The 26,702-nt window shown below is 35.8% G+C and overlaps 1 protein-coding gene across 3 annotated transcripts; it reads right to left on the bottom strand.

Moving 5' to 3' along the window:
- Nucleotides 1–4,210: 4,210 nt before the first annotated feature.
- On the bottom strand, nt 4,211–22,700 carry LOC308664955 (Y+L amino acid transporter 2-like). Of its 3 annotated transcripts, none has more exons than XM_081322514.1 (10): nt 22,565–22,700; nt 17,015–17,536; nt 15,469–15,594; nt 14,402–14,546; nt 14,063–14,186; nt 10,841–10,944; nt 8,366–8,462; nt 7,262–7,411; nt 6,562–6,745; nt 4,211–5,276 (listed from the first exon to the last, which is right to left on the bottom strand). In XM_081322514.1, exons 2-10 carry the CDS (start codon nt 17,517–17,519, stop codon nt 5,185–5,187), a joined length of 1,527 nt encoding a protein of 508 aa, XP_081178640.1. In that variant the 5' UTR covers nt 17,520–17,536; nt 22,565–22,700; the 3' UTR covers nt 4,211–5,184. The 3 variants fall into 3 exon arrangements, with proteins under 3 accessions (XP_081178640.1, XP_081178641.1, XP_081178642.1); XM_081322515.1 differs by having other exon boundaries at nt 22,519–22,694; XM_081322516.1 differs by lacking the exon at nt 22,565–22,700 and adding an exon at nt 18,640–18,758.
- Nucleotides 22,701–26,702: the final 4,002 nt, after the last annotated feature.

The following is a 26,702-nucleotide window of genomic DNA, read 5'->3' as shown; positions in this document are numbered from 1 at the left end:
TATATTATGTTTCATTGAATGAAAGCTAATTATTTTAAATACTGAAACTTTGGATGGTCTTAGTAGTTTTGACATTGTTTATCTTAACACAAATCAAAACAGGCTGTGCTTACTGCAAAGATTATCTAACATTGCATTAACAAAGACTGTTGGATCCTAGGTTTATTTAATCCAATATAAGAAATGATTGAGCTTCTAGTTTTCCCTGGCATTGTGGCCCTTCCAGATGTTGTTAAATTATAATTCAATTTAACACATGCATTATGATATGGAGAATAGGAAGTCTTTGTTCAAGATTCAAGCTATAGAAAAGTTAAATGTCTTGGAGAATTCTAGATCAGTTCTTTCACACTGACATGTTTCCTGAATATGGTAGTTTGCATCTGCTGATATATTTTTCCATTCTATTTGGATTATGCCATACTGTACTCTGAGAAACGTCAGACTTAAATTGTTAAGGTTTTGTTTACTGAATTTGGACATTCAAAAATTTACATCCTGTATGCGATGATTTTGGAAAAGTAAGTATCTAATATGTTGTGCCTATGTGTCTACTTTCATCAGACTACATTTAGAATGATAAAAATAAGTCATGTGAATTTAAGTCCTCATCTAGGGACAAAATGTTCCACTATACATTATAATACGGTTTATCTTTTCTTCTAAAAATCTCTTCTGTGTTTAATTCCCTGGCACATGTGCAAAAGGATTATTAGCTTTAGAATCTGATTGTGTCTTTCCTAATGGTTTAAACAAACAGCAACATTTTAGTTTGCCATGCAAATTCCTGTCAGTTATGCTGTGTTCAGTAAATTCCTCTGTTAATGTTTATATCTCAATGAAAGTAAAAGACAAAGCGATAGGAGTTAAAGTATTAATGTTTGTGGAAACATTTCAAAAGTATATAAAAAACTTGAAACTGATCCACTGTTAGTGTTCAATTAAATATACAGTCCATTCTTTATCATTCATGCTAGCGTGATGTTCTTTAAAAACTAAACCTGTTAACAGGATTCTGCCCAAAGTCACACTCTTATGAAATGGGCGCCATACAAATAGAATAAATTAAGAGAAAATAAAAAGACAAAAATCTATTGTACTTGAAATTATTATTACATTAAAAAAATTAAAGGGATTCATTTCAATCTATAACTTGTTCCATTTGTTTTTAAGAGAGCAGAATTTCAAATGAATGTACCATATTTTCATATTGTTTACTATTGCAGTATAAGTTGAATTGTATTTCCTTTAAAAATATTTTAGACTGCATATACCACTTGTTGCATCTTGTTTTGCAACAGAATACTGCATTTTGCAATACTCATACTAAGTTAGCAGAGCTTCTTTATAAGATATTTTCCTGATTATTTTGTTATTTTAGAGCAAAGGTCATAAGCTAAAGATTTTTTTTGTCTGTGAATGCCATCAAGGTGGTGGTGGTGGTGATGATTTTAAAAACTTTTTTTCTTGCAAATCTATTACTAATGCCCCTCATATATGTGAATGGGATTCTTTTGGCATTTAGTTCTCACTTAGCAGACAGGTGTCCAAGAATTAATTCTCTAATAACATCACTGCAACTGTGAGATTGTTTGTATTTGGATTTTAATCAAATAAATATCTGAAAAACCTAGGAAAGCTTGTTTTGATTCAGCTCCATGTTTGTGATAATGTGGCCATTTATTCTTCTTTACAGCCTTTGTCCCTTACTTGGAAACAGTCAAAGGACATTCAGCTGTTAGAAAGTGTCATTTCCTTGAGAAGCATCTTCTCTTTTCCACTCTACATCTTATTGAAGGAAATAGACTATAAGGGAAAGGAAAAGAGGGTGAAGTGAGCACCTGAACAGTAAGATGAGATTTATTGAATGACTATATTATACAATATTTGTTCCTACATATCATGCCCTCTTTTTGTGGCCAGGCATCGCTGCTTTTCTGGGTGCTTCCTTGTACATCATGCACTAATTCATGGGTTGGAATGGGAATTGTTAATAGACTTAGGGAACTGGGATCAATGATCTTACCTAAAAATGTCCAATCTTCCTTATTAACTATGCAACTGGGACATTAGAATAATTACCATATAATGATATTTTCACAGACTTCTCGAATTTACCATTTTGAATTGAACAGATCAGCCTACAGGCTGAAGATTACATTCGGTCAATTTTGTCAGCAATAAAAGCTCAGCAACATAAATGCTATTAAAGGGAAGGTGGGTCATATTCAGAAAGATAATGGCATATTTGTATTATGGCAAAATTGTTTTATTCAATGGTCATTATTGTTTAAAAAGCAGCAGAACAAATTGCCTTTTACATGAAACAGTCTGAGCTGAAAGTAAAATTGAGCACCCTCATTTTATAAACAAATTCCTTCCACCACAGATGAGACATTTTCTAGCTTCATCCATGGCTGCCTTCATTCAACAACAGTAGAAAGATCGAACAATTGTTGGGATTATTTGGATTGGAACAGTTGGGGAAGGAGGTTTTAACACTTTGTCACCATTCCAGTTCCCCAACAATTGATCTCTGATTAACTATTCACTCTACATAACCCTGAAAAGCTCTTTTTGTCCTGTTGAGAAACAAGATAAGGAAATGATTGGTCCATTAGTGGGGGAAAGTGGCAAGAAGATGACAAGCAACAGAGAGAAAGCAGAACTATTTAACTCATTTTTTGCATCTGTCTTTACACAAAGGGGAAAAACAGTCCAACCTATCAAAAACTGTGCCATAAAAAACAATAGAAACACAAGCATCTACATGGAGGGAAGTGTGTAGTCGGGTGCCCCAGGGCTCTGTTCTAGACCCAGTGCTTTTCAAGATCTTCATCAATGATTTAGACAAGGGGATACATGGGGAACTCATCAAATTTGCAGATGACACCAAGCTGGCAGGAATAGCCAGCACTTCAGAAGATGGGTTTAAGATACAGGAGGATCTGGACAGACTTGAACACTGGGCGTTATCTAACAAAATGAAATTCAATGGTGAAAAAAATAAGCTTCTATATTTAGGCAAGAAAAACCAAATGTACAGGTATAGTATAGGTGGTACCTTGTTCAATAGTAGCAACTGTGAGAGGGATCTCGGAGTCCTAGTGGACAATCACTTAAATATGAGCCAGCAGTGTGCTGCAGCTGCCAAAAAAGCCAACACAGTGCTAGGCTGCATTAACAGAGGGATAGAATCAAGATCACGTAAAGTATTAATACCACTTTAACCTTAATATAAATCTGGGAACAAATGAACTTTTCAACAGTATTATTAATACTAAGAATTCTCCCACTGTATATTTGGTGTCTGATAAAGAACACATTTATTTATCTAGATATGACATACAATATTCTATGTTTGAGGATTTGAAACAAATGATCCTGGGTCAATCTCAATCTCCTTTCTTCCTTTCTCTTCCAGTCCAAATAAAGCTGCACTCCTGTGCAGATGACTGAGCAAAGAACAACTTCAGGGACCAAAAACAGACTTAGGGTGAACTAAAAATATGCCATAATTAAATACAATACTGATATATAGTTTGGTTATATTATCATTCAACTACTTTGCAATAAGATTACCTATTTAAAAAAGAAGTACTAATCCACAGAAAAGAATAGATCAGAAAAAGAGAGGAAAAGAGGAATGTCAGAAATATATTTTCAAGAGTGAAATTTAACGTTTTTAAGTTTGGTTGAACAACTAGCTTGTTTTAGCATTACCTACCATTGTGGGTTCATCTCTGTCCAATTACTGTGAGAAACATCCTTTAAAATGTCTTTTAAAAGCCTGGTAAACTTGTGAGATTAATAGGAAGAAATATCTAGATGGATTGAATATTTTTTCTAGGACTGCACACTAAACTCCACAGATTCTTTCATTCTCCAGAAAAAATTTTTTGATTCAAGTATAGCACTTTACAAATTGTTGCAAAAATATCACAGTACTTTTTTTTCCTGACTTCAGAAAAAATGAATTAAGATACTATTGTTCTATTCTAGTGGTCTAGAGAAAATAAGACTAAAGCTTATTTTAAATCCATCAGAATGTGATATTTTATAAACTTGCATGTGTTGAACGAACATTCCTGTATAAATTTCAGGTGCAGAATTTTGTAGGGAATCTTTGGGATGAAAATCACTTTAGTTCTGTTCTAGAAAAAGTTTTATACATTCATAAATTCTGGGAATTATGATTCTTCAGTTTCATATACACTGGCACACAAAGCAGTTATTTAAAACTAAGGTTTATTCAAAACTGAAGTAAGTTTCAAAGTCTTCTAGCAATACAGCATGCATTTTTTAAAAATATATAAAACGTTTGGACTGATGGAAAATAAAAATGTTAATTGATTCAGGCACATACAGTATTTTACAATATTACAGATAGTTGAAGTTTTAGAAGAAAATATGATAGTGTGGCATACATAGTTCTTACTGAGAGCCTGGTACTGGTGTCATAACTGTTATTTACAGAATCACGAATAGAACTCCTGATATGTTAACAGCTCTTATTTCTCTTCTTAAGATGCTGCTAACAGCAAGATTCTCTACTAATTATATTTTTCCATAATACATTATTCTCCAAGGAGAAAAGGCACACTGTGCTATTACAGTGATAGTAACATTAGATGTTTCAATATTGAACCTAAACATTAGGCACCAGTACAAAGACATACAGTATCTCCACTGATACCCTTCATGGATTTCTTTGACTCAGTGACATAAGATGAACTCCACTGATGCAGACTAGTTATATTCATCCACCAAATAATTTGGACACCTTCCGTCTGTAAAAGACAATGCCTTAGAATTTACAAGGATGAACCTGAAACTTTAAAACTTGATATCTTTAGTTTGTCTTCCTGCCATTATTTTAATTTTTCCTTCCTATTTGGTTATCTATGTCACTTTTATGGGAAACTCTAAATCCCTGGCACGTTATAAGTACCTGCCTTGGTACAATATCAATCTGTAATTGTTATATAGGAAACAGGCATGAAGAAATTCCTCAAATTGATAACAATAAAGAAAAGGTGGATAAAGTAACATAGTCTGGAGAAAATCCTGCAAAATGTTGCACAGTACAGTTATATATTTCTTGGTTTGTTCTACAAAAGAATATATCCAGCTGCTTGAATTTTATACATCCACTTCATATGTGTAGTAATTGTCCAAAAAAGTCTACTTTGCTTTGATTTCCAATGTCCCTGTTTCAGTGTCCTTGTCTGTCAGACAGCAATAGAATAACTTTTGAACATACTGTGTAGTGATAGCTGCAAGACAAAATAAAGTCACCGTATTATAAATATGGTAATTACATCAGCATTACTGGAATTTCTTATGATGTAAAAATCTTCATTAATATGGCAATCTTGCTTTCCATAACAAATTGGTTACTGAAATCTGGTGTGATATAGGGATAAATTTTTTTTTTGAAAGTTAAGGAAGTGATATAGTGAGGACAACTGCATCATTTTTTTAAAAAGGGCAGGGTGAAGACAAAAGATGAAGATCAAAATGTTATTTCATTCAATCTAATTTACATTAAATTTTAGCTACAGTTAAATTAACCAAATATAGTTGAAAGAATTTGTTAGATACTGAGTTTGTTGCTTCAATGACGAGATGAGGTGAGTGAGTTCAGCAAAGATCATTGTTTATTGCTTGCAGGAACTGAACTGAGAAACAGGGCTGCGAATGCAGCAATTTATACCCTGGCCTCTAGGCAGCAGTGAATAGGTTTAAAGCAACCTATTGCCGCTCTAGAGGCAGCCAATGGCGGTACTGGAGACGGGTTGTCTGAGGAGCTGGGAGCCGTTAGCCAGCTTCCCTGCTTGAGCAACCTTCCAGCAATTAATCCACGTGATATTCCTTTAGCAAGACAAAGCCCAATACATTACAGAATTAGTCCCAGTTTTCATTTCCCCCCCTCCTGTCTCATTAAAAGTTATAATTTAATGGAACCACTGTGGAAACTGTGTGCAAGATTTTGTGAGTAAGAATGTATGTCATTCTAGGACATTGGATGGTTGACTCCCTCATGCAGGAGTGTCTGACTGGAGGTGTCAGAAATTAAAGTTATTGTGTCCCAAAGCTGCTTTTTCAAAGGCAACTGAATTATCTTGGGTTTTTTCCTTGAAAACATTTTGCTTCTCATCCAAGAAACTTCTTCAGTTCTGAACTGAAGAAAAGTCTTGGATGAGAAGTGAAATGTTTTCAAGGGAAAAAACTAAGAAAGTCCAGGCCTTTGGAAAAGCACTTTTGGGAGAACCATGACCTGGATGATTCGAGAATCTCCATATACATAAGCTATTGTGATAGCACAGTAAAAGCACATGGAGCTTCAATTGCATGGTTGAGGTTGCCATTATACCTATTTTGCCCTCTAAAAGAGATGCCACTATCATTAGATGGATAGGAGTTGAAATAAATACAAGTTAATAGTTTGTGATTTGATCCATGTTAAGATTATTCCATCCATCTATCCCTTTTAAACTTTAAGTTGCATATAGAGGATATACATTTGTAAAATTGTAAATAAACTATACAGTTTCTTACCAGAAAGCCAATGAAGATACCTAGGTCTCTTTTCTACTGGTAAATAAACTCCCAAAAAGTAAGCAGGAATTCCAGAGAGTGCAATGCCAATTCCAATAACAGAATTAATTGTATCACTATAGAGAGGCACTATAACAAGGAAAACGGTGCATATACAATATACAATGGGAAAGAAGAGACTGAGCTGAAAATAAAAAAAAGATAATTCCAAGCTAAAGTATGTGCACCTGAAAAATGTTCTCATTACCACAACTTTTACAGTTTCAAAAAAGCTTTTATATAACTGTGTTTCATATCCCAGAAGAAAATTATACCCTTGGCAAAGAATATTTCTTAGTATATGATCTGAAATTCTTGAAAACAACAATAACAAGAACAATCTGATCTTCACTTTAACCTGAAAGCCAGTTTAACAGATAAAAAGTAGATATTAGAAATAATTGTTTGCTTCTCAAATTAAAAGACTTCTAATCTTCTAATCTAGGCACCATTTTCCAACTCTTAAAACATTCAGAAAATGCTAGTTATTTGTTGCCACCCAGTGAATATATGCATTTTTGCAGCCTAGATATTTTGCCCTATAGGCAAAAGGCCAATGGTTTCATAAATGGAATTCTCTATAGAGGCTTAATATAAAAACTAGAACTACGGTATATACAACTGGTTACAATTTTAAGCATTAATTCTCTTCTGTACTTACTTTAATGGGCCTTGGTCTATCTGGCTGGATATACCTTAAATATATTAATCCTGCAATGGATAGTCCAACAAAAAACCAATAGCTGAAACAGTAGTAATATATCAGGAGAAAGACATCTTCCACAAAGAGATAAACCAAAGTCATTAAACCCTATCAGAAGATAAAAGAGAAAGAATGAAGTGTATAGAGGCAAAAAATAAATGTATGCTTTAAATCAATGTTTTCAACTTTCGAGAACCAACTTCACAACTTTAAGATTTATTTTATTTTTTATTTTAATCCCATTTATATCCCGCCCTTCTCCGAAGACTCAGGGCGGCTTACAATCTAAGCACAAATCAAATGTGCTTAGCAATAGCCTTCATTCTATGTATATGCCTGCTTATTAGGGCTTTCACACACACCCCAAGCGGCATTATTACAAAGTCAGCTTATTGCCCCCAACAATCTGGGTCCTCATTTTACCTACCTCGGAAGGATGGAAGGCTGAGTCAACCTTGAGCCTGGTGGGACGCGAACCTGCACTAATTGCAGGCAGCTGGTGTTACTTAAGGAGGCATTAGCCCACTGCTCCACCAAGGCAAGATGTGTAGAGTTCAACTTCCAGAATTCCCCAGCCTGCTCTAAATGATTTTTAATCACTGATTTGTCTTAACTGATGTTTACAGGCTCGTAAATTTAGTTTATACTGCTAACAGCTTTAACCAGATAAAGTGCACCAATTGGAGGTGTTCTTTTGGGCTAGTTGCCCTTGAACCTGACCATGAAGGAAAATGCGGTCCCAATCTCCAGACAGATGCTATAGAGTTACATTTGGGAAGTTTCTTTATTTTGTTGTTGCTGATGGTTCTTGCTCTTATTTTTTTATAAAATGGCTAGAGAATAATTTGACTAGAAGTCGTATATCCAATCTCAAAGACATACTATTAAATCCAATCAGTCTTCAAAAGAGACATGAATTGGGTACTGTTGTGACTGCTTGAACAATGCCTATATATTCAATTGTGAAAATCAATTGCTTGCCTCAGTTCACATTAAATAAATATATGAGTCTAGGTTTCAAAATAAGCAAAGCTTTATTCTCTTATGCTTTACATTACTTACATTAAAAACAAGAGCTGGAACAGGGGTGAAACATTTTATATGAATTAAGCTCAGGCTATCAGGGAGATGTCCTTCTCTAGCTCCAACATAAAAAAGTCTATCAAAAGTGGGAAAAAAGTATTAGTGTATAATTCTATACATTCACAATAATATTGATGTAAATCATAGCATAAAATAGATACTCCCTCTTACTCCTCCTCCCCATTTAAAATAATGTATAATTTTAATTTTGTCCTTCAGAGAATTCAGAATAGAACATCTTTACAATTTTTGTGTGAAATGAATTAGACTGAGTAAAAATGATTGATGCAAAGTTACCTAAAATTTTTATTTACTAGAGTTTTGAAACTGAATTTTCATGCATTGAGTCCAACATTTTATCCTCTGCTGTGCTCCTTGTGGTGAAGTGCTAATGGATGCAGTCTCTACACTATCCATAAGAAACTGCCCTTTGTAATTCCATTATGAAATTAATCATGTGGAAATGTTTGTTAACATCATGTATACATGGTCAGCAATTCCCTGAATTAGGCAAAGACACAGTGCAGGATAAAATATTATTTGTGTAAATAAAATATGAAATCGACGCTTTCAAAACTAGTAGATTGGAACTTCTTTGGGAAGCTGACATGCAGTGCCATTGCTAAAAAAACCCCTTCTCTGTCTTGTAACCACCTATTCAATCTCAGGATAAATGCTCAAGACCATATTCTTATAGTCAAGATAGTTAAACAGTATGTAGAAGAGTGAGATCCTTCAGGAAACATTGCTCTTAATCACTTAATATAAAATTGGTACATAATAGAAATTTCTGAACAGCTTCTCTTCTCTTTAGAAAACAGATTTCCAAGAAAGAAATGGCACAGTTCTGCTAAAAGTGTAATTGACAACTGTGGTGGAATGAAGAGCCAGCAAAGGGGACTGGGTCTTTGTAATTACTCTCTGGAAAAGGCGAGAACTTGAGATCTCCCACAAGTGCTCCAGATACGGTAATAGCTGCTTGTGAAGAAATTGCAAGACAGCCAGTCTCTGGAGACAAAGGAAGACCTATCTTGCTCAAGCCACGGTTGGTGCCTTCAAAAGGGCACTGGGTTTTCATACTTCCTTTTCTAATCATTTTTATAAACTGCTTGTTTATTGCTCTTCAGGTATTACAAAAACAGTTGGATGACATGTTTTATAGCACAGGATCATTTTCATTCAATTCTTAGCAAAAGAAATTTTAAATGCAAATTTAATTTTTTTCCTTTTGGAATAAAAGGATGATTAGAACCTTGATCTTGGAAAGCTACAAATGGACTAAGGGTCTGGTGGCTTTGAAATAAGATTTCGGAATTAATTATAAGTATCCTTGCTGTTATACTTTTAAAGACAGGATTTCAAAGAGACTTTAAAAGCTGGACACTAGAGGGAACCAGAAGGAAGAAAAAACAGATTCAGCTTCATAGACATATTGATAAAAGGAATAGCTTTTAGCTGTCTTGTTTAAAGAAAATACACGGTTGCTTCTTGAGCCACTTTCAGGAATTAATGAATGAGCAGAAAGCATTATGGTGGGGGGTATTAAAAGCACACATTACCATAAATTTCTGGGCTGATAGTACAATAAATTTGTGTGGTGTCCTGAAATCAGGTGTCTTTAACCCAGTGTCCCCCCAACAAATGTATTGGTCTTCAACTTCCAGAAGTTTCAGCTAGCATGGCTGTTGCATACAAAGTTGGCCATGTTGGTTGGGGAATGATGGAATTATCACAGATGTAGCATCTGATCCTTGTAACAGGCCTTTCCTAAAATGAGACTGAATCTTGCTACCATTGATGTCTGATGGTTTGAGGAAAAGAAACAAAGAAGAGTAGTCTCTTAAGAGAAAAAGAGTGATAACAAAATAGGAGTATGCTCTATCTATCTATCTATCTATCATCTATCTATCTATCTATCTATCTATCTATCTATCTATCTATCTATCTATCTATCTATCTATCTATCTATCATCTATCTATCTGTCTATCTATCTGTCTATCTATCTATCATTCCACATACAATTTAATAAAATAGCATTTTATTCCCCTCACAATAGGATAGATAATTTTGGTGACATTCTCATGGGTGGAATATGATGCTTTTTCACTTAATCAGTAGACCATGGGATAGACGAGAATTGCTTAATTTTCACAGTAGTTTCTCCAGTAATTTCCAGCCTATTTTGGTTTCAATTAAATTCCAAGGGAGATCATGAGTTCGCCTCCTCTTTGGCTTTTTGACTAGTGGTGCCTCCTACCATTCATAGATTGCTGGAAAACTCTTTTCCCTAGAGAAAATTCAAGAAATGATTCACCCAGTTTCTTTTCCTAAAAAGCCTGAGGAAGAATTTTTAAAAGCTATTTATGCTCAGCATTACATTGCACAACAGAAACATTTATTAAGAATTGGCTACTGACTTATCAGCCCAGTGTTCATTTCCTAGTGTCTCATACCTTGAAGCTGCAATAATTGATGAGTTTAATCCTCCATAACAAGACATTGCCACTGCAATAGGAATGATCCATTTAGCATGGCTAAGAGTTTCATTACCAAATGTCTGCAACAGAAAAACATAAAAGAAAAGATTCATTCAGCTAGCTCCCTAAGTCAGGGAAATTGACTGCATGAAAATTTAAGTTCTAGCATAAAATTATACTCAGTGAATTCTGACAAAACCAGCATCTTGACAGAGTCTTTGAATTAGGTACCTAACAGGGACAACTAGATTTCTAGTGATTAAGTAATAAAAGACAATAAAGCCATAAAATAATTATGATGATGTGATAAGACTTTTTAATAAACATGGGAGAATTTTGTAGAGTCCCAAATTTTCTGTAGGTAGTGAAAGAAATAATCATCTATCTTATTTGCTTCTACCCACCTAGCATTTCAAAAGCATGCAAATGCAAGTAGATTAATAGGTATCATTTCGCTGGGAAGGTAACAGCATTCCATGCATCTTTGGCATATAGACATGCTGGCCACATGAACATGGAAAATGTCTTTGGACAACACTGGCTCCCTTGGCCAAGAAACGGAGATGAACACCTCGCCCTAGAGTCATCCACGACCGGAGAACCTTTACTCATATTTGTTCTACAGTAAAGTTTCCTAACATGGGGGACTCCTGAAGTGTTGAAACTATATGGTCAAGAATCTCAGCAACTTTGCAAATAATGTCTTCTCTTTATATTGCCTGCAAATTGTATTCCAAACTGTATCTGGAGATGACCATGTTAAAGAGGCTTTTCTTGCAGAGGTTTCATTACCTAAGCTAGCTAATGTAATCAGTGCACTGAGGATGTTACCTAGTTTGAGTAATGAAACATCTGCAAGAAAATAACCAAGCTCAAAGAGCACCAAGGACCTCTCAATAATCATCTTATTGTGAGAATAAAGGAGTGAGAAAATTAAGGATACTGAGTACTTATGTACATTGTGTATGTTGTAGAAAAAAATAATTTGGTTCTATCATTTTAAATAAAAGCTTTTCCTGACTGGTAATGAGATATTCTCACAAGTTAGTCACTCCAATTAAATAGAAAGTTGCATTCAAGTGTGATAACTTAGAAAGACGTAAACCTTTTGAACTGGCAGGCTGGTTTAGAATATTGAAAGCATACTACAGTATAAGAAAGGTGCCCATGGGAACGGGGGTGGGTGGGTGAGGGGAACAAATGATAAAAACAGTACCACGATGCTGCACACACACAAAAGGAGCTTGGTTTGTGATGTTGTAACACTGCTTTAGTTATTTGGGGTGAAAGTATCAGAACATTTGGACACTCCGCCCTATCATGTTTAGCTTGTTTATAAAAAAATGGTAGCCAAATTATTGTGACCAATAACAAAACATCTATTGACCAAAACACAAACTAGAGGTTGTGCCTATCAGTTCCTCCAGCCCGTGTGGATGCTTTCTATCATGTTGTTGTTATGATTATCCTGGACAGGTGGATTGCCAAACCTCCATACAGCACACCAATCATTTTATAAGTATACTTATCTTTGCTTTAATTATTTTGTAAATAAGATAATAATTTATTATCACTGTAATAAAATGAAAAAAAGAAAAAAAAATCCAAGGGTATGGAACCTAGTGGGAACCTATGGGCAACATACTGCTGATTCTTGATATAGAGTTGATATTTCTGTTCTGCTTTCCACCAGTATTCCACTTTAGTGTTCAGAGGTCAGATTGACCATGCTGCAATTCGAAAGAGATGTTTCTGAATCAACACTGGATTCAAATGTTGGATGAGAAACAACAATTCATGGGAAAGGAGTCCTGTGTCTCTGTCTATTTATGTCCTCTGTTTAAGGTCCATGGAACTTACTGCTCTAAAGTAAAGTAACTCCCAGGGTCAAAGTATTCCCAAAGAAGAACATTTGATAGCTTCCAAAACATGGGTTGCTTCTTCAGAATAATAACTCACTTTAAAAGCAAGACACAATCTTGCTAATTCAGAATCAGGAGGTTACATTTGCAAGGCAATGATAATGTTGCTTAGTGATAATTTCTAACAGCTTCCTGTCTATTTCCCAGATTCTTAGTTCTTAACTATTGCTTTTCTACATGTTCTGAATAATTTATATCTCTCTATTTTTGTCCCTTAATCACTGATAAAAATGTCTACCGTAATTCTGTTTCTAAACTCTCAAACTTTTAAAGATTGCAAAATATATAAAGATTGCAAATATATCTTATTTCCTTATTTACTACCTACAACTTTAATTCAGAATTATACTCATAATAAATTCCATCACTTGAAAACAAGGAGTCATTGCTATATCCATAAATTGCCATCTCATAAATTTTAAAAGAGCAGGCAACCAATGAATTGCATGCAGCTCTCAGCATCCAGCAAGATCTAAAATTCATTAGCAAAATGATTGCATTTTGATTGTAATATTTCAGACCATGGGGCAGGGATGTTCAGTTTACATGAAAATATTGGTTTGTTTACCAGGTGATTTTTGCTTGCATTTGCACCCTTAAACAATTGCAATACCTCTCCTACCTCCAGTGGGCCAAAAAAGATTCAGCCATCTAGTTCTAGTGATACTGCAAAAGTACTAAATTATCTGGCTTTCCAGGAACTCATGGTTTTTTCTATTGCACATGTTGCTTCTTGTGTCAAAGCATCTAAGAAAATGAGCTGATACTAAGCCTGATGTATATTTCTATGACTCAAAATCTAAAAGACTACTAGGTTTTAAAATCAACAAAGAGTGTAATTGATTTAGTCACATGCTGTCTCTATCCAACATAGATTTCCCATAGCCAACAAATGAGAAGTTTGGCTCAGTAGCACCTATAACATATGCGTCTGATGAAAACAATGCTATTCCATTTTATCCTGTGCTTTTGTATGTGCCTCATGACATCACAGAGATCCCAAAGGGATGGAGTTGTGGTGCAATATCACAGCACTGCTTTTGTTATTTTGATGAAAGGAGCACTATGGACATTGTGTTTGGACTGCATGAAAGGCAAGTGGTAAGTAGACATAAAAAATGTATAATGTGTTTATTACTCAGGTCAGCCTTCTTCAACCTGCTGTTCTTCAGATGCATTGAAACTCTTGGAGTTGCAATCCAATACCTGTAGATTTTCTGCGATTGGGGAAGGCTGCGCATCAGATGCACCCAACAATTTATAATGCACAACATACCACAGCCACGGCATCACTTGTTAAGAGAGCAGACATATCCAACACGACATAGTAGGCCACATTGGTCAGCAAGTAAATAATAGTCACTATAGGCATTGATATGGCAATGGAAAGTGGAAGGTTTCTGAAGAAAGAAATAAAACAGCAGAATACATTAAATACACCTGAATTAAGGATAAATCCAAACGGATAAAGCAAGTATTAATACAGCAGTTTATATATGAATGTATCTTTCTACATTACTGACCTTACTCAAATATATATACCGGTACATAAAAAAACCCATGCCAGATGCAAAAAGAAGAGGAAGAGATATATTTATCCAGCACAAATACATACCTTTCTGGGTTTTTAATTTCTTCAGTGACAAAATTCAATGTATCCCATCCAGAGTAGGAATAGAGGGCAGAATAAAGAGCAAGTGCAATAAATCCTGCATTTGTTGTGGAACCTTCAAATGGTTCCTTAAGGTTTTCAGTTTTTCCTATGGAAACATGAGAAATTTGAGGTTTTGTTTAAATTTAGGCATATAGGTATTTTATATGTACTCAGGTAAAAGTGGGCAGAAGTGAAATATTCACTGCATAAAAATCATGGTCACATTTTTCCTTTCCATAACTCAATTCATAGTTGGTTATATTGCTTGTATATTCTTTTTACCCTTCTGGGAAGCAAGTCTCTTCATACCAGTTTTCTGGCACCAGAGGAGATAAGTCACAAAAGATCATTAGAAATACGCCGCTTGGAAGCAAGTTCTAATCTATACAATGACACATTCTTCCAAGAATTTTCTTTACTAGAGTTACTTTGCCTCCATTAGATTTAAAAAGAAGAAGAGCTAATAACGATAATGAACGAACTCAGAGCAGCTCCCTGTTATAAAATATAAAACAAAAAACTACATCTGGATTGCTCAGGATAATTGCTGCAATCTAATAATGATCTGCTAGCAGTATATGGTTAAAGGTGTTTTTGGAAATAATGATGGCTAAGATTTTGACACACTACAAAAAAAAATGGATTTCAAGAAGGATGGGATGCTGATAAAGATTGTCTTATCCACCCTTAAAAACTAGGTATTTTGATGTGTTCTCTGCTCTACAGTCATAAGAATAATTAATATAATTTACTCAGTTACAACCATAGATCTGCATGTCCAATATCAAGTTATTCAGAGCATTGTAGAAATTGGAAACAAGAGTTGTGTGGAAACAAAGTGCCAAGAGGTCCATGACCCTAGAACAATGGATCACAATGTTTTTTTTTCCTGCATAAGAGGAATGAATCATGTCAAATATATACACACTGATACCATAGAGCGAAATGGTAATATCTGACTTAAAATCAATGGTTGCCTCTAACTACTATTTATTTTGCCATATTTATAACAGTAAGTTCCTTCTTACCTTGACTAATTTTATAAAGGCCCACAGCTATGACCATGATAAGAGCCATCACTTTTGCATATGTGAAAAGATCCTGTACTCGGGTTCCCCACTTCACATTGACACAATTAATAAAAGTCAGGGAGCCTTACAAAAAATAGGAAACAAACATAATAAACATTGTTAGCTGCATTTAATTAGAACACCCAAGCTATTTGAAGTATCTCTTTTAACAGTCTGGCTACTTTTTGAAAGTGTAGGTGAATGTATTAAAGAACTATAGGTAGTCCTTGTTTAGCACCATACTTGGGACCAGCAACTCAATTGCTAAGTGAAGCAGTTGCTAAATAAAATTACAATTGTGCCTATGACTATGCTTCAGTTTTCTTTTGCTTTAGAGACCTTTGAAGATTGTAAATGCAGGGATTGGTCATAAAGTTACTTTTTCATCATTGCCTTAACTGTGAATGGTCACTAAAAGAAGCATTTGCTAAACAAAAACCACCTGTAAAGGTCAGCACCCAATGCAGTCCTAAAACAAATTTGCTAGCAGCATATAGATAAAAATGAGTCATCTCTTTTTCCTCCATATCCCTTCAGCGGGTGGCAGAAACCAAAACAATTGGAACAATATAAACTATTCTTTAAAAAAAATAATACTGATTAGTAAATGGTTTATCTGATAGATAATGCTGTAATTTCTGAGCATGTTTAACCAGATTTGCCAGTTTTGGAATGGAAATATAATCTTATCAGTCAGATCATAAGAGTAAACAATGAAGACATGCCATCCTAAATGTCCTCTTATTTCTCCATCAGGCTGATTAAGACAAATTGTGAGAATTTGTTACAATACGGCACATATTTTCAGGGGGAAAAAATCACACTGAGTGCAGTATTACAATTTTCATTAAACATTGAAAAGATTGCACAATCTTTTGAATTCTTTCCTCAGACATTTAATTTATATGGGTTTGTCAAACCTCTCTGTTTCATTTCAACTTCCTATTTTTAAAGAGCTGAAATGTAAATGATATTAAGGGGTGTTGGGAAGGTGAAAAGAAGTTCAGTTTCAGTTATATGTTGAATATATATATATATATATATAACAATATATGACCATTTTTAGGTGCAAGGCCAATAATAGTTAATTGTGAATATGTTGCTCAAAATAGCTGGAAGCCACCAGATTGCCATTGTCTAGATCGCATGTCCAAAGTTATAATGTTGGGTTAAAGGACAAAGGGGGTAGACTAGATCTAAAGGATCTAAAGGACAAAGGAGACATTTCCAATGAAAACCAAAATCTAAAATCATCTGCATGCACACTCTTCCCTCTCTGGTAGTTAGCAGGAAACTATACAAAAACCTTCCATATTTAATTGTTTTCATCTTCAAACCAAGTCTACTGAGCTAATAAGAATTTAGAAAGTTCTTCTGATAAAATGGCAGTTTCTGGAATTTTTTTGGCTCACTGTTGTTCCAGAAAATGAATAAAACATATTATATTCTAAAACTGTACCATATATAATAAATTATTGCTTTGACCAAGTGAAATTTTACTTACAGATGCAGGCTGCTGCAATCAATCTAACTGCTCCATAGGGTGGCTCACAAAATGGAAATATTGGCTGAACAATGTAATTAGCAAAAGTAATTGCTATGATTGCCTGCGTGGTAGGTTCAATGATCAACAAGGAAGACCATAGTCTGATAAATGCTATAAATCCTCCAAAAGCTTCTAGAATATAGGCATAGCTTGCTCCTGATTTAATTATGGATGTCCCCAGTTCAGCATAACACAATGCTCCAAACAAAGAGAAGATCCCGCCAAGGGCCCAGAGTAGTAGTGCGAGTCCATATGAGCCACTATACATTAGCACACCCTTGGGTGATACAAATATTCCTGAGCCAATCATGTTCCCTACAATTAAAGAAATGCCATTAAGCAAGGTGATTTCTTGTTTCATTTGCATTTTTTCCTTCTTGTTCTCTGCCACTGAGTCCAACTCTTGTAATTCATTCTTGGGTTTGTGTTTTTTATTGCAGCATGTTGTCCAAGGACCCGTCATCTTCAGTTAATCATTACCTGGAAATAAGAACGAGAGAATGTTTTGTCTGGGTAAAAAAATGTGGAAACAAGGAACAGTTATACTATAACACTTTAATTGCATGGAGGCTCATTTCTGTTATCAGTAGGCCAAGAGTTTTCAAATATTTTTCAAGCCATTGGATATGTTAGTTTAATAATAATAATCAACATCAACATCACCTAGAACCCCTAATCCAAACTCTTGTAATTAAAGTGAATTCTTTGTTTATTTCCTTAGTCTTTCACAGAACCCCATCAAGTTTTCATCCAAGTCTAACGCCAGAACCTCTGGTGCTCCAGGGGTTTTCCTACATGTAACTGCCCCTCATTGCAGATACACCTAATGCACTTGTTTTATAAGATTAGAGTGCTTTGCTTGGACAGCGGACAGGACAAGAAAGAAAACATTTAAGTCTAAAATTCATGATTAGAAGGCCTATTTTTCTTTGCAGAAAAGTTTTCATAATAAAATTATGATTTTATGGTTCATGAAAAGCAGACTTTGAAAGACTGATTCCAGACCTTTCCTAGATAAAAACAAAAGTTTATTGGCTTTGGTTAGAAATTTAAAATACTAGTTAATACATGGTACATAATATTACTATGATTAATTTTTACTAGAAGCCTAAGCAGTGATAGGCACCACATAAAGTTTAGCTATTGCTTTGTGTACTACACATGGAAATTTAATTTGGAGAACTTTCTTTTGAGAGCACCTTATGCAGCAAAGTTAAAACCATACAAGGGACTATCCAAGATTGACTCAATATTTTTTGAAGGCTAGTATAGTATTTCTTCCATTTCTACATGCAGAATACTACTAGGGGGATAATTGACTTGTGTTGCTAAAGTGACTCAGGGACTGTCACTAGAAAATTTGGACCAATCACTGTCTTTCAGGCAACCCACACGATTGGGAATTAGGAGATATGAGTCATATAAAGCACTTTAAGTTCTCAAACAAAAGGTAGAATCTCAGTGCAATTGACAGTCACTTTCTCTTACCCTACAATGCTAGGATTGGGCAACAGGTCATCAGTCAGTCAATTCTTGTTGCATCCAATGGATCAACACTTGGTTGATCTGGAAAAAGAACACACCTTGCACTGGTAAGGTAAAGGTAAAGGTTCCCCCACACATGTGTGCTAGTCGTTTCCGACTCTAGGGGCCGATGCTCATCTCCGTTTCAAAGCTGAAGAGCCAGCGTTTGTCCGAGGACAAACTAGTCATGTGGCCGGCATGACTAGACGCCAAAGGCGCACGGAACACTGTTACCTTCCCACTGTAGTGGTCCCTATTTTTCTACTTGCATTTTTTCGTGCTTTCGAACTGCTAGATTGTCAGAAGCTGGGATGAGTAACAGGCGCTCACTCTGCTACATGGCACTCGGGATTCGACCTGCCAAACTGCCGATCTTCTGATCGACAAGCTCAGCGTCCTAACCCACTGAGCCACTGCACTGATAGGTAAACACTAAAAAGAAAAAAGAAAAATGAGTATATTTTTTTGCTACAATATCTGAGAAATATTTAAGGAAGCCCTATCAGATTCTGGAGCATCCAAAGTTATCTCCTCAGATCTGCCTTCTAACTTCCCAGTTTCAGCCACTTGAGGTAGTCATCTAATATTAATTTAATTTTGTTTTTAACTGTTTTTATTATGTTTATATATAACATTTCTGTTTTTATGTCTATTTGTACATCATCTAGAGTTGTTCTGTGAGGGAGATGGATGGTTTCTAAATGTGATAAATAAATAACATGGAGTTAATCTCCACTTCCTCCACTTCTCTTCTTATTACACAATATAAAGTATCTTCTTTCAGCCAGAGAAACACTGACTAACCTCAGCTATCGCAGCTTTTTTTTTTCATATTGAACATGAATATTGTTGCTCCATAGACATTTTCTAATTCATGCATGTAGTACTTTATGCATTGCAGCTTTCCTTTGACCCAAGAAATTATAATTGGATTCTTATGCTAACCCACAATGCCATTTGGTTCAGCATCTTTTGTGAATAAAGTCACTGAAGCTTGTTGCAGAAATCATGATTAAAATAACTTTGACTAACTTTACTTAAAATGTGAGCCCAGCTACAGTATATTATCTCAAATTGATAGCCAGAATTACTTCTGTGGAAATAGCCTGCCACGCATAACCCATAGAATGAAACTGTAGTTTCTTGACTTATTTTGATATTAGTGTATTACAACAAACAAGCCCAGCAATACACAAATTATTCCAAGTTTACCAGCTGGCAGCAATAATTCCTGAATGTTCTCATTTGCCTTAATGACAAAAAATAGCTAAGAATCAACAAAGACCTTCAGAGTTCCTCCGCTAAAATGAAGAAACCAACATATTTAAGATCCTGAAAGAATGCAGCTATAGCATATATACAGAGAAGTCATTGCAAGTTGACTGTCAGCAGGGATGTGGAATAAATTTATGCAGTTCATATTTGAATGTGAACATATCACATTTTTAATAATTAGAATTTTAATACAATTCTAATTATTCTCCACATTTCTCCTGACTCCAAATTTGCAATGCATTCACCATTTTTTTTAAAAAAATGCAATTCAGGAAATCAATAGAAGAGATTATATGTAGCTCAGGGTTGAACTGAGGCTTGCAGACATTTCATTAACCAGCTAGGTAACATTATCAATGTGAGTGTAGGATTTACTTTCTGTTTAGGGAAAGTATATATTAGGGGAAAGTCCTCACAAAACTATTTTCAATCTTGTTTTCCTTGTTTGCGTGCCATCCTCAATACATTTGGATTCAAAGAAAATTCAGACAATTATTTATAATCTAGTGTAAAAAAATGTGGTGGGATACTTTCTTTCAAGTCAGGCTATCATTCTTCAGAATAATTACCGTGTTATTACAAAACAGCCAAAGAAAGCCTACTGAAATGCATAAGTCGATCTTTGATAGGGAATATTACTTTGCTCATTTTTCTTGACAAACACTCTAAAGAATTAAGCAGCACAGTAAAAATCAGATATTTAGTACTTGAGCCCATTAGATTATATTCTTTAGCCTGAGGGGGTGGGGGGTGGGTAGGAGAGAATTAAGAAAATCAAATTATTTAGTGATGGTGATGATGTACTGTGTTTATTTGATAGGTGGCTTGGTGAAATGATGAATAAACTAGGGCAGAATGACCTGTCCAAAAATGTGAAGAGCCTTTGCTAAGTGAACATTAAAAGCTTAGATTAAACCAAGAGCATTTTTGTTTTACCAAAAGTTTATAATGTGAACTAGCAATATCATTTGGTTTAATTGTACAACAGTTAAACCTCCCTTTAGCATTATTTTGCATTTTGTAATTATGAGTTCAATAAATATGCAGAATGATTCTAAATTGCAAAAAGACATTATTTTAAAAATAATTCTTGTAGGGGAAAATTGAGAAAAGTAAGACCAAGGGAAATGGATTTTTTTATGTTGTGGATGAAGATACATCTTGTAAGAAATTAATAAACTGACTCCTATTCTTCATAACAGCATCTATATAGATTTTTGTTGAATCAGGAATGTACCCTTTCTCATGAAAGGGCCTGTAGTCCACCAAAAATATATAATGATTTTGTTCATAATTAGGGTATCACAAGTCTGTGACCCTACTTTGACCTTCCACTTTTCACTATCTTTACTACTTCAGCTGACGTTTGAGCCAGAACTCAGTTTAAATTCTGTCTTCTCTTATCTCTTCGGTTCTTTGCTTCTTTCCTTCCCCTGGGCAGAGACTTATATCACTTCTCTGCTCCGAGTTCCTGGTCTGGTGAAGTTGATATTGCTTACTACTGGTGCATGGAAAGACAGTATGTAGACTAAAAACAGATCTCTGTTTTGGAGTTCAACTCCTATGAGCCTTGGACAACATGTCCAGTGGCAACGAACTGTGAGAATTACATCAGTAGAACATTTGTTTATCTACTTTTACAGTACTGGATGAGCTCATGGAACAGTTAAATAGATTTACAATACTAAATGCCTGGCTGTTATGGTTTGCATCAAACATTACTTTCATAATCTTAGGAAAATTTTCCTGAGAGATAGCATAAATTGCCCCAAGATGTTTCATCTAACCATTTGTTCAAAATCACAGTGATGTATCTATAAATATTTTCTAGCTAGCTCATCGTATTTGTTACAGCATGAATTGGCAATGAAACCCAGCCATGCAAAGTTCATTTGAGTTTACCACCCCTTGCCTACTTAAAGTAATATCTTCAGAAGTAAATGGAGGTGAATCATCGGTGAGGGGTTTGAAACTTTTGACAGTTCACTTGGGTGAGATGCCTACGTATACAAATGAAATAAAAGACTCTTAAATAATGCATCATGTAATAGAAATGCCTTTACTAGTTTCTAAATAATTAATGGGTACGTGGAAAAAAATAGCTATACTAAACCATGTATGAGATCAACTATAGTACTGGAAAATCAGCTGAAACAGACCTCAATATACAATATAGCTATTGAGTATGATTAAAAGTAAGCTGTAAGAGAAGTGTTTGTTGTATGAACATTTGCCCAAGCTGGAATATCCTAAATGTATAAAACAAAACTGTCATCAAGAAATGTCTTTCCAAATGTTACACTATTGAACTAAATCCTCCTATCCTTTGAATGGATGATACAATTTCATATGCAGCGGTCCCTACCTCCTAATATTTCCTAGTACCACATGCTATTTTTCTGCTTATCTACAATATTGAAAAAGTTCCTCTGTTTCAGTTTCTCTAACCTAGTACTTACCAGATCCATAGGACTACAACACACAGTGATGGGGTATGATGCAAGCTGTAGTCCCAAGTATCTTGGAAGAGCTAGTTAAGAAAGTATGTTTTCCAATGAACATTTTTAAAATGTAATTTGAAAAACAAGATCCTCCCTTGCTTTACCTTTTCAATGGTCCCTTTCTAACGACCCGAACATATCAAAAGGAAAAGTCATTCCTACCTGAAATTAATCAGTAAAGGTAAAAAGGAGTTATACGGTGGCTCACCCATGAACGATATCCTCCTTACTTTAGAGGGAAAGCTGCTGTAACTTCAGAAATGGAATGGTGATCTCACTCTAAGTAAGCAACAGAACAAACAGCTGCCTGATGTAGAGTGGAAACTGATATGAATATGAATAGCCTCTTCGCTCTTTCTCTTCCCCCTTCTGTGTGCTGCTATTTGAGCAGGAAATCCACGATGAGCAGATGAGCCGCTTCAACAACAACCAATAAAATAAACTCTCTTCCACTAAAAGCTCAAGTGTACTAATGAGCAGTAACTGTTGAGGCTACACCCAGTCTTTAGTTTGGTGTAGATATTACAGGAGAACTGTGTCAGTCTATGGCAGCCAAAAAGAATCCTAGGAATGTAGAACACAACAAAAGGAGTCTGGTAGACCCCTCTCAGACTATTAAATTTCATTAAAAGTCATAAGACTTGTGAAAAAGTGCTGAAAAGGGGCTACCAGATTCCTGTGGTGTTCAGAATATCTCACAAATGTACTGTGCTTGCTAAAAATAAAAGAATTCAACAGGATCTGATCTGATTTTAAGGGAGACTTTGCTTTATGTGGTCAGGGATCAGCTCCACATTCCTAGGATTTTTCATTGTTCCTTTGATTTCAATGTAAAATGGGGGATTTTGAATATTTTTTACAGCAATGCTTCCTAAACCTTTTCCTTCATATCCCTAAACTACTTTTCAGAAAGTCCTTTTTAATCACTTATCAGAAAGCCTTTATTTAAATATCCCTATTGTGATTGGCTGATGGGTTCATGTGTCGTTATCCAAAGAAAAATCACTTTTATCCAGTTTTGGGTATAATTTACCCAAATTTGAGAAGAACTGTTAAGGAGGGTGTAAACATAAACCAACTTCTTTTAAGAGAAGGAGTAGAATTAAGGCTAGATGGAAGTATGAACAGAAAGGAATTCAATCATGAGTCACTAATTCAGAGTAAAAAATCAGCCAAGCCAGAAGAAAAGATCAACAATCTCATGACATAATAAGTCAGGGATCACAGCGGAAGATATTACATTGGGTGTGTAACATTCTGATTCCAAAAAATTAGGAATTAGTTTCACGACTAGCTGATCATTAAGCAAAACAAATGAATCCAGCCCACATCTACTGTAGATAAATGTTCTATGTGCTTTTCTGAGACACAAGTGTCTACTGTAGCAAATAGGAATTAAATTTACATTCCTGAGAGTAACGATTACCTAGACAGGACAAAATAGCCTAAAATGACTCCCAGACTCATTGCTTAATGCTTAATAGCAGATACTGGACACAGTTACAGGAAAATGCAAGACCATTGATGTAGAAATACAAAATAGGGATAAAATTCAGGCAAGGCAAATAATAAGTGAAATAGATTGAAAACATGGATGTTTAAGATAATTAGGACAAAAATCTTATGCATTCACTGGTTTCACACCACAGCTAGATTTGTTACTAGCTGCATACTGTAGTTTGTTGACTGCACACTCAGAATGACCTTGGGTGGCAGACAGATTAAAAAAAACACATAAAAATTCAAAAAATTAAAACCTTAATAAAGAAAATATGATCAAACAGGTAAACAACAAACACAATAACCATAAACCAATTCACAATGAGGCTTATTTCAATGTATGGAAAAATGCCAGATCTTAGCATGGTAGTGGTAATCTAGCAAAAACTTCCATGATTAGGCCAAATAAGTTAAAACCATATAATGCTGCATGGATTGTCCCTGCAACTATGTGGGACAGACCGTGAGGAAGCTAACCACCAGATTATAAGATCATAAGTGAGTGGTTAGAAATGGAGACCTGAAGTTAATGGTAGCCTCACACTGCAATGAACAAGGACATGTATTCAAGGTCCAACCTGGGTCAGTCACTGGGACTAGAGGTTTAGTCTTCAAAGCTTTCAGTGTCCTGTGGAGCCCATTCTTAGGGAACCTTTTTCTAGCAGAATGTGTGCTTTGGGCTATTCTATGCATAGTATTGATATGGCGCCTTGTTGCGTATGGCATTTTAGTTATTGATTGGGGTGTTGAGGGCTAGCTATTAAGTCATTGGCTGTTTTTTCCTTGTGCTTCCAAGTCTTTGGCTTCTAAGAACTTGATAAGCTGGTGGTAAATCAGCACTTCTGTTGATTGACAAGGGGCCAGTTTCCCAGGCTTCAATCATTTCCCTGGCTATTTTTGTATCTGCTCAGCCAACAATCTTAGTAGCTGTGGAATTGAATGTATGTCCTTATTAATTGGCAGCATGGTGGCTCAGTGGTTAAGATGCTGGGCTTGTCAACTGGAAAGCCAGCAACCCAAGTTTGAGACCTGAGCACCATGAAATAGAATGCGCTCCCATCCTCTCCCCAGCTCCTACCAACCTACCAGTTCAAAACCATACAAATGTGAGTAGATAAATAGATACCACTTCAGTGGGAAAGTAACAGTGATGTTATGATGGTCGCATGATTGCAGAAATGTCTTTGGGCAGTGCTGGCTCAATGGCCTTGAAACGGAATGAGCACCACCCCCTATAGTCGGCAATGACTAATGGAGTAAAATCTGCAGGGACTCCTTTATCTTTTTATTTTTCACCTTATTCATTGCAATGTGAGGCTACCAATGAGTTTGGGTCTTCTCATCTGACTGCTCACTTGTATTCAATTTCACATATACAGGTGAAACTCGAAAAATTAGAATATTGTGCAAAAGTTCATTTATTTCAGTAATACAACTTAAAAGGGGAAACTAATATATGAGATAGACTCATTATATGCAAAGCAAGATAGTTCAAGCCATGATTTGTCATAATTGTGATGATTATGGCGTACAGCTCATGAAAACCCCAAATCCACAATCTCAGAAAATTAGAATATTGTGAAAAGGTGCAATATTCTAGGCTCAAAGTGTCCCACTCTAATCAGCTAATTAAGCCATAACACCTGCAAAGGGTTCCTGAGCCTTTAAATGGTCTCTCAGTCTGGTTCAGTAGGAATCACAATTATGGGGAAGACTGCTGACCTGACAGTTGTGCAGAAAACCATCATTGACACCCTCCATAAGGAGGGAAAGCCTCAAAAGGTAATTGCAAAAGAAGTTGGATGTTTCCAAAGTGCTGTATCAAAGCACATTAATAGAAAATTATGTGGAAGGGAAAAGTGTGGAAGAAAAAGGTGCACAAGCAGCTGGGATGACCGCAGCCTGGAGAGGATTGTCAGGAAAAGGCCATTCAAAAGTGCTGGGGACTTTCACAAGGAGTGGACTAAGGCTGGAGTCAGTGCATCAAGAGCCACCACACACAGACGGATCCTGGACATGGGCTTCAAATGTCGTATTCCTCTTGTCAAGCTGCTCCTGAACAACAAACAATGTCAGAAGTGTCTTACCTGGGCTAAAGAAAAACAGACCTGGTCTGTTGCTCAGTGGTCCAAAGTCCTCTTTTCTGATGAGAGCAACTTTTGCATCTCATTTGGAAACCAAGGACCCAGAATCTGGAGGAAGAATGGAGAGGCACACACTGCAAGATGCTTGAAGTCCAGTGTGAAGTTTCCACAGTCTGTGTTGATTTGGGGAGCCATGTCATCTTCTGGTGTTGGTCCACTGTGCTTCATTAAGTCCAGGTTCAATGCAGCCGTCTACCAGGAGATTTTGGAGCACTTCATGCTTCCTTCCGCAGATGAGCTTTATGGGGATGCTGACTTCACTTTCCAGCAGGACATGGCACCTGCCCACACTGCCAAAAGCACCAAAACCTGGTTCAATGACCGTGGGATTACTGTGCTTGATTGGCCAGCAAACTTGCCTAACCTGAACCCCATAGAGAATCTATGGGGCATTGCCAAGAGAAAGATGAGAGACATGAGACCAAACAATGCAGAAGAGCTGAAGGCCGCTATTGAAGCATCCTGGTCTTCCATAACACCTCAGCAGTGCCACAGGCTGATAGCGTCCATGCCACGCCGCATTGAGGCAGTAATTGCTGCAAAAGGGGCCCAAACCAAGTACTGAGTACATATGCATGCTTATATTTTTCAGAGGTCCGATATTGTTCTATGTACACTCCTTGTTTTATTGATTGCATGTAATATTCTAATTTTCTGAGATTGTGGATTTGGGGTTTTCATGAGCTGTCATCACAATTATGA

The sequence above is a fragment of the Vipera berus genome, assembly GCF_964194415.1.
Source record: "Vipera berus genome assembly, chromosome: 3".
Classification (NCBI taxonomy): domain Eukaryota; kingdom Metazoa; phylum Chordata; class Lepidosauria; order Squamata; family Viperidae; genus Vipera; species Vipera berus.
Note: the sequence above shows the minus strand (reverse complement) of the source record. Positions and strands in the feature narration are given on the sequence as shown.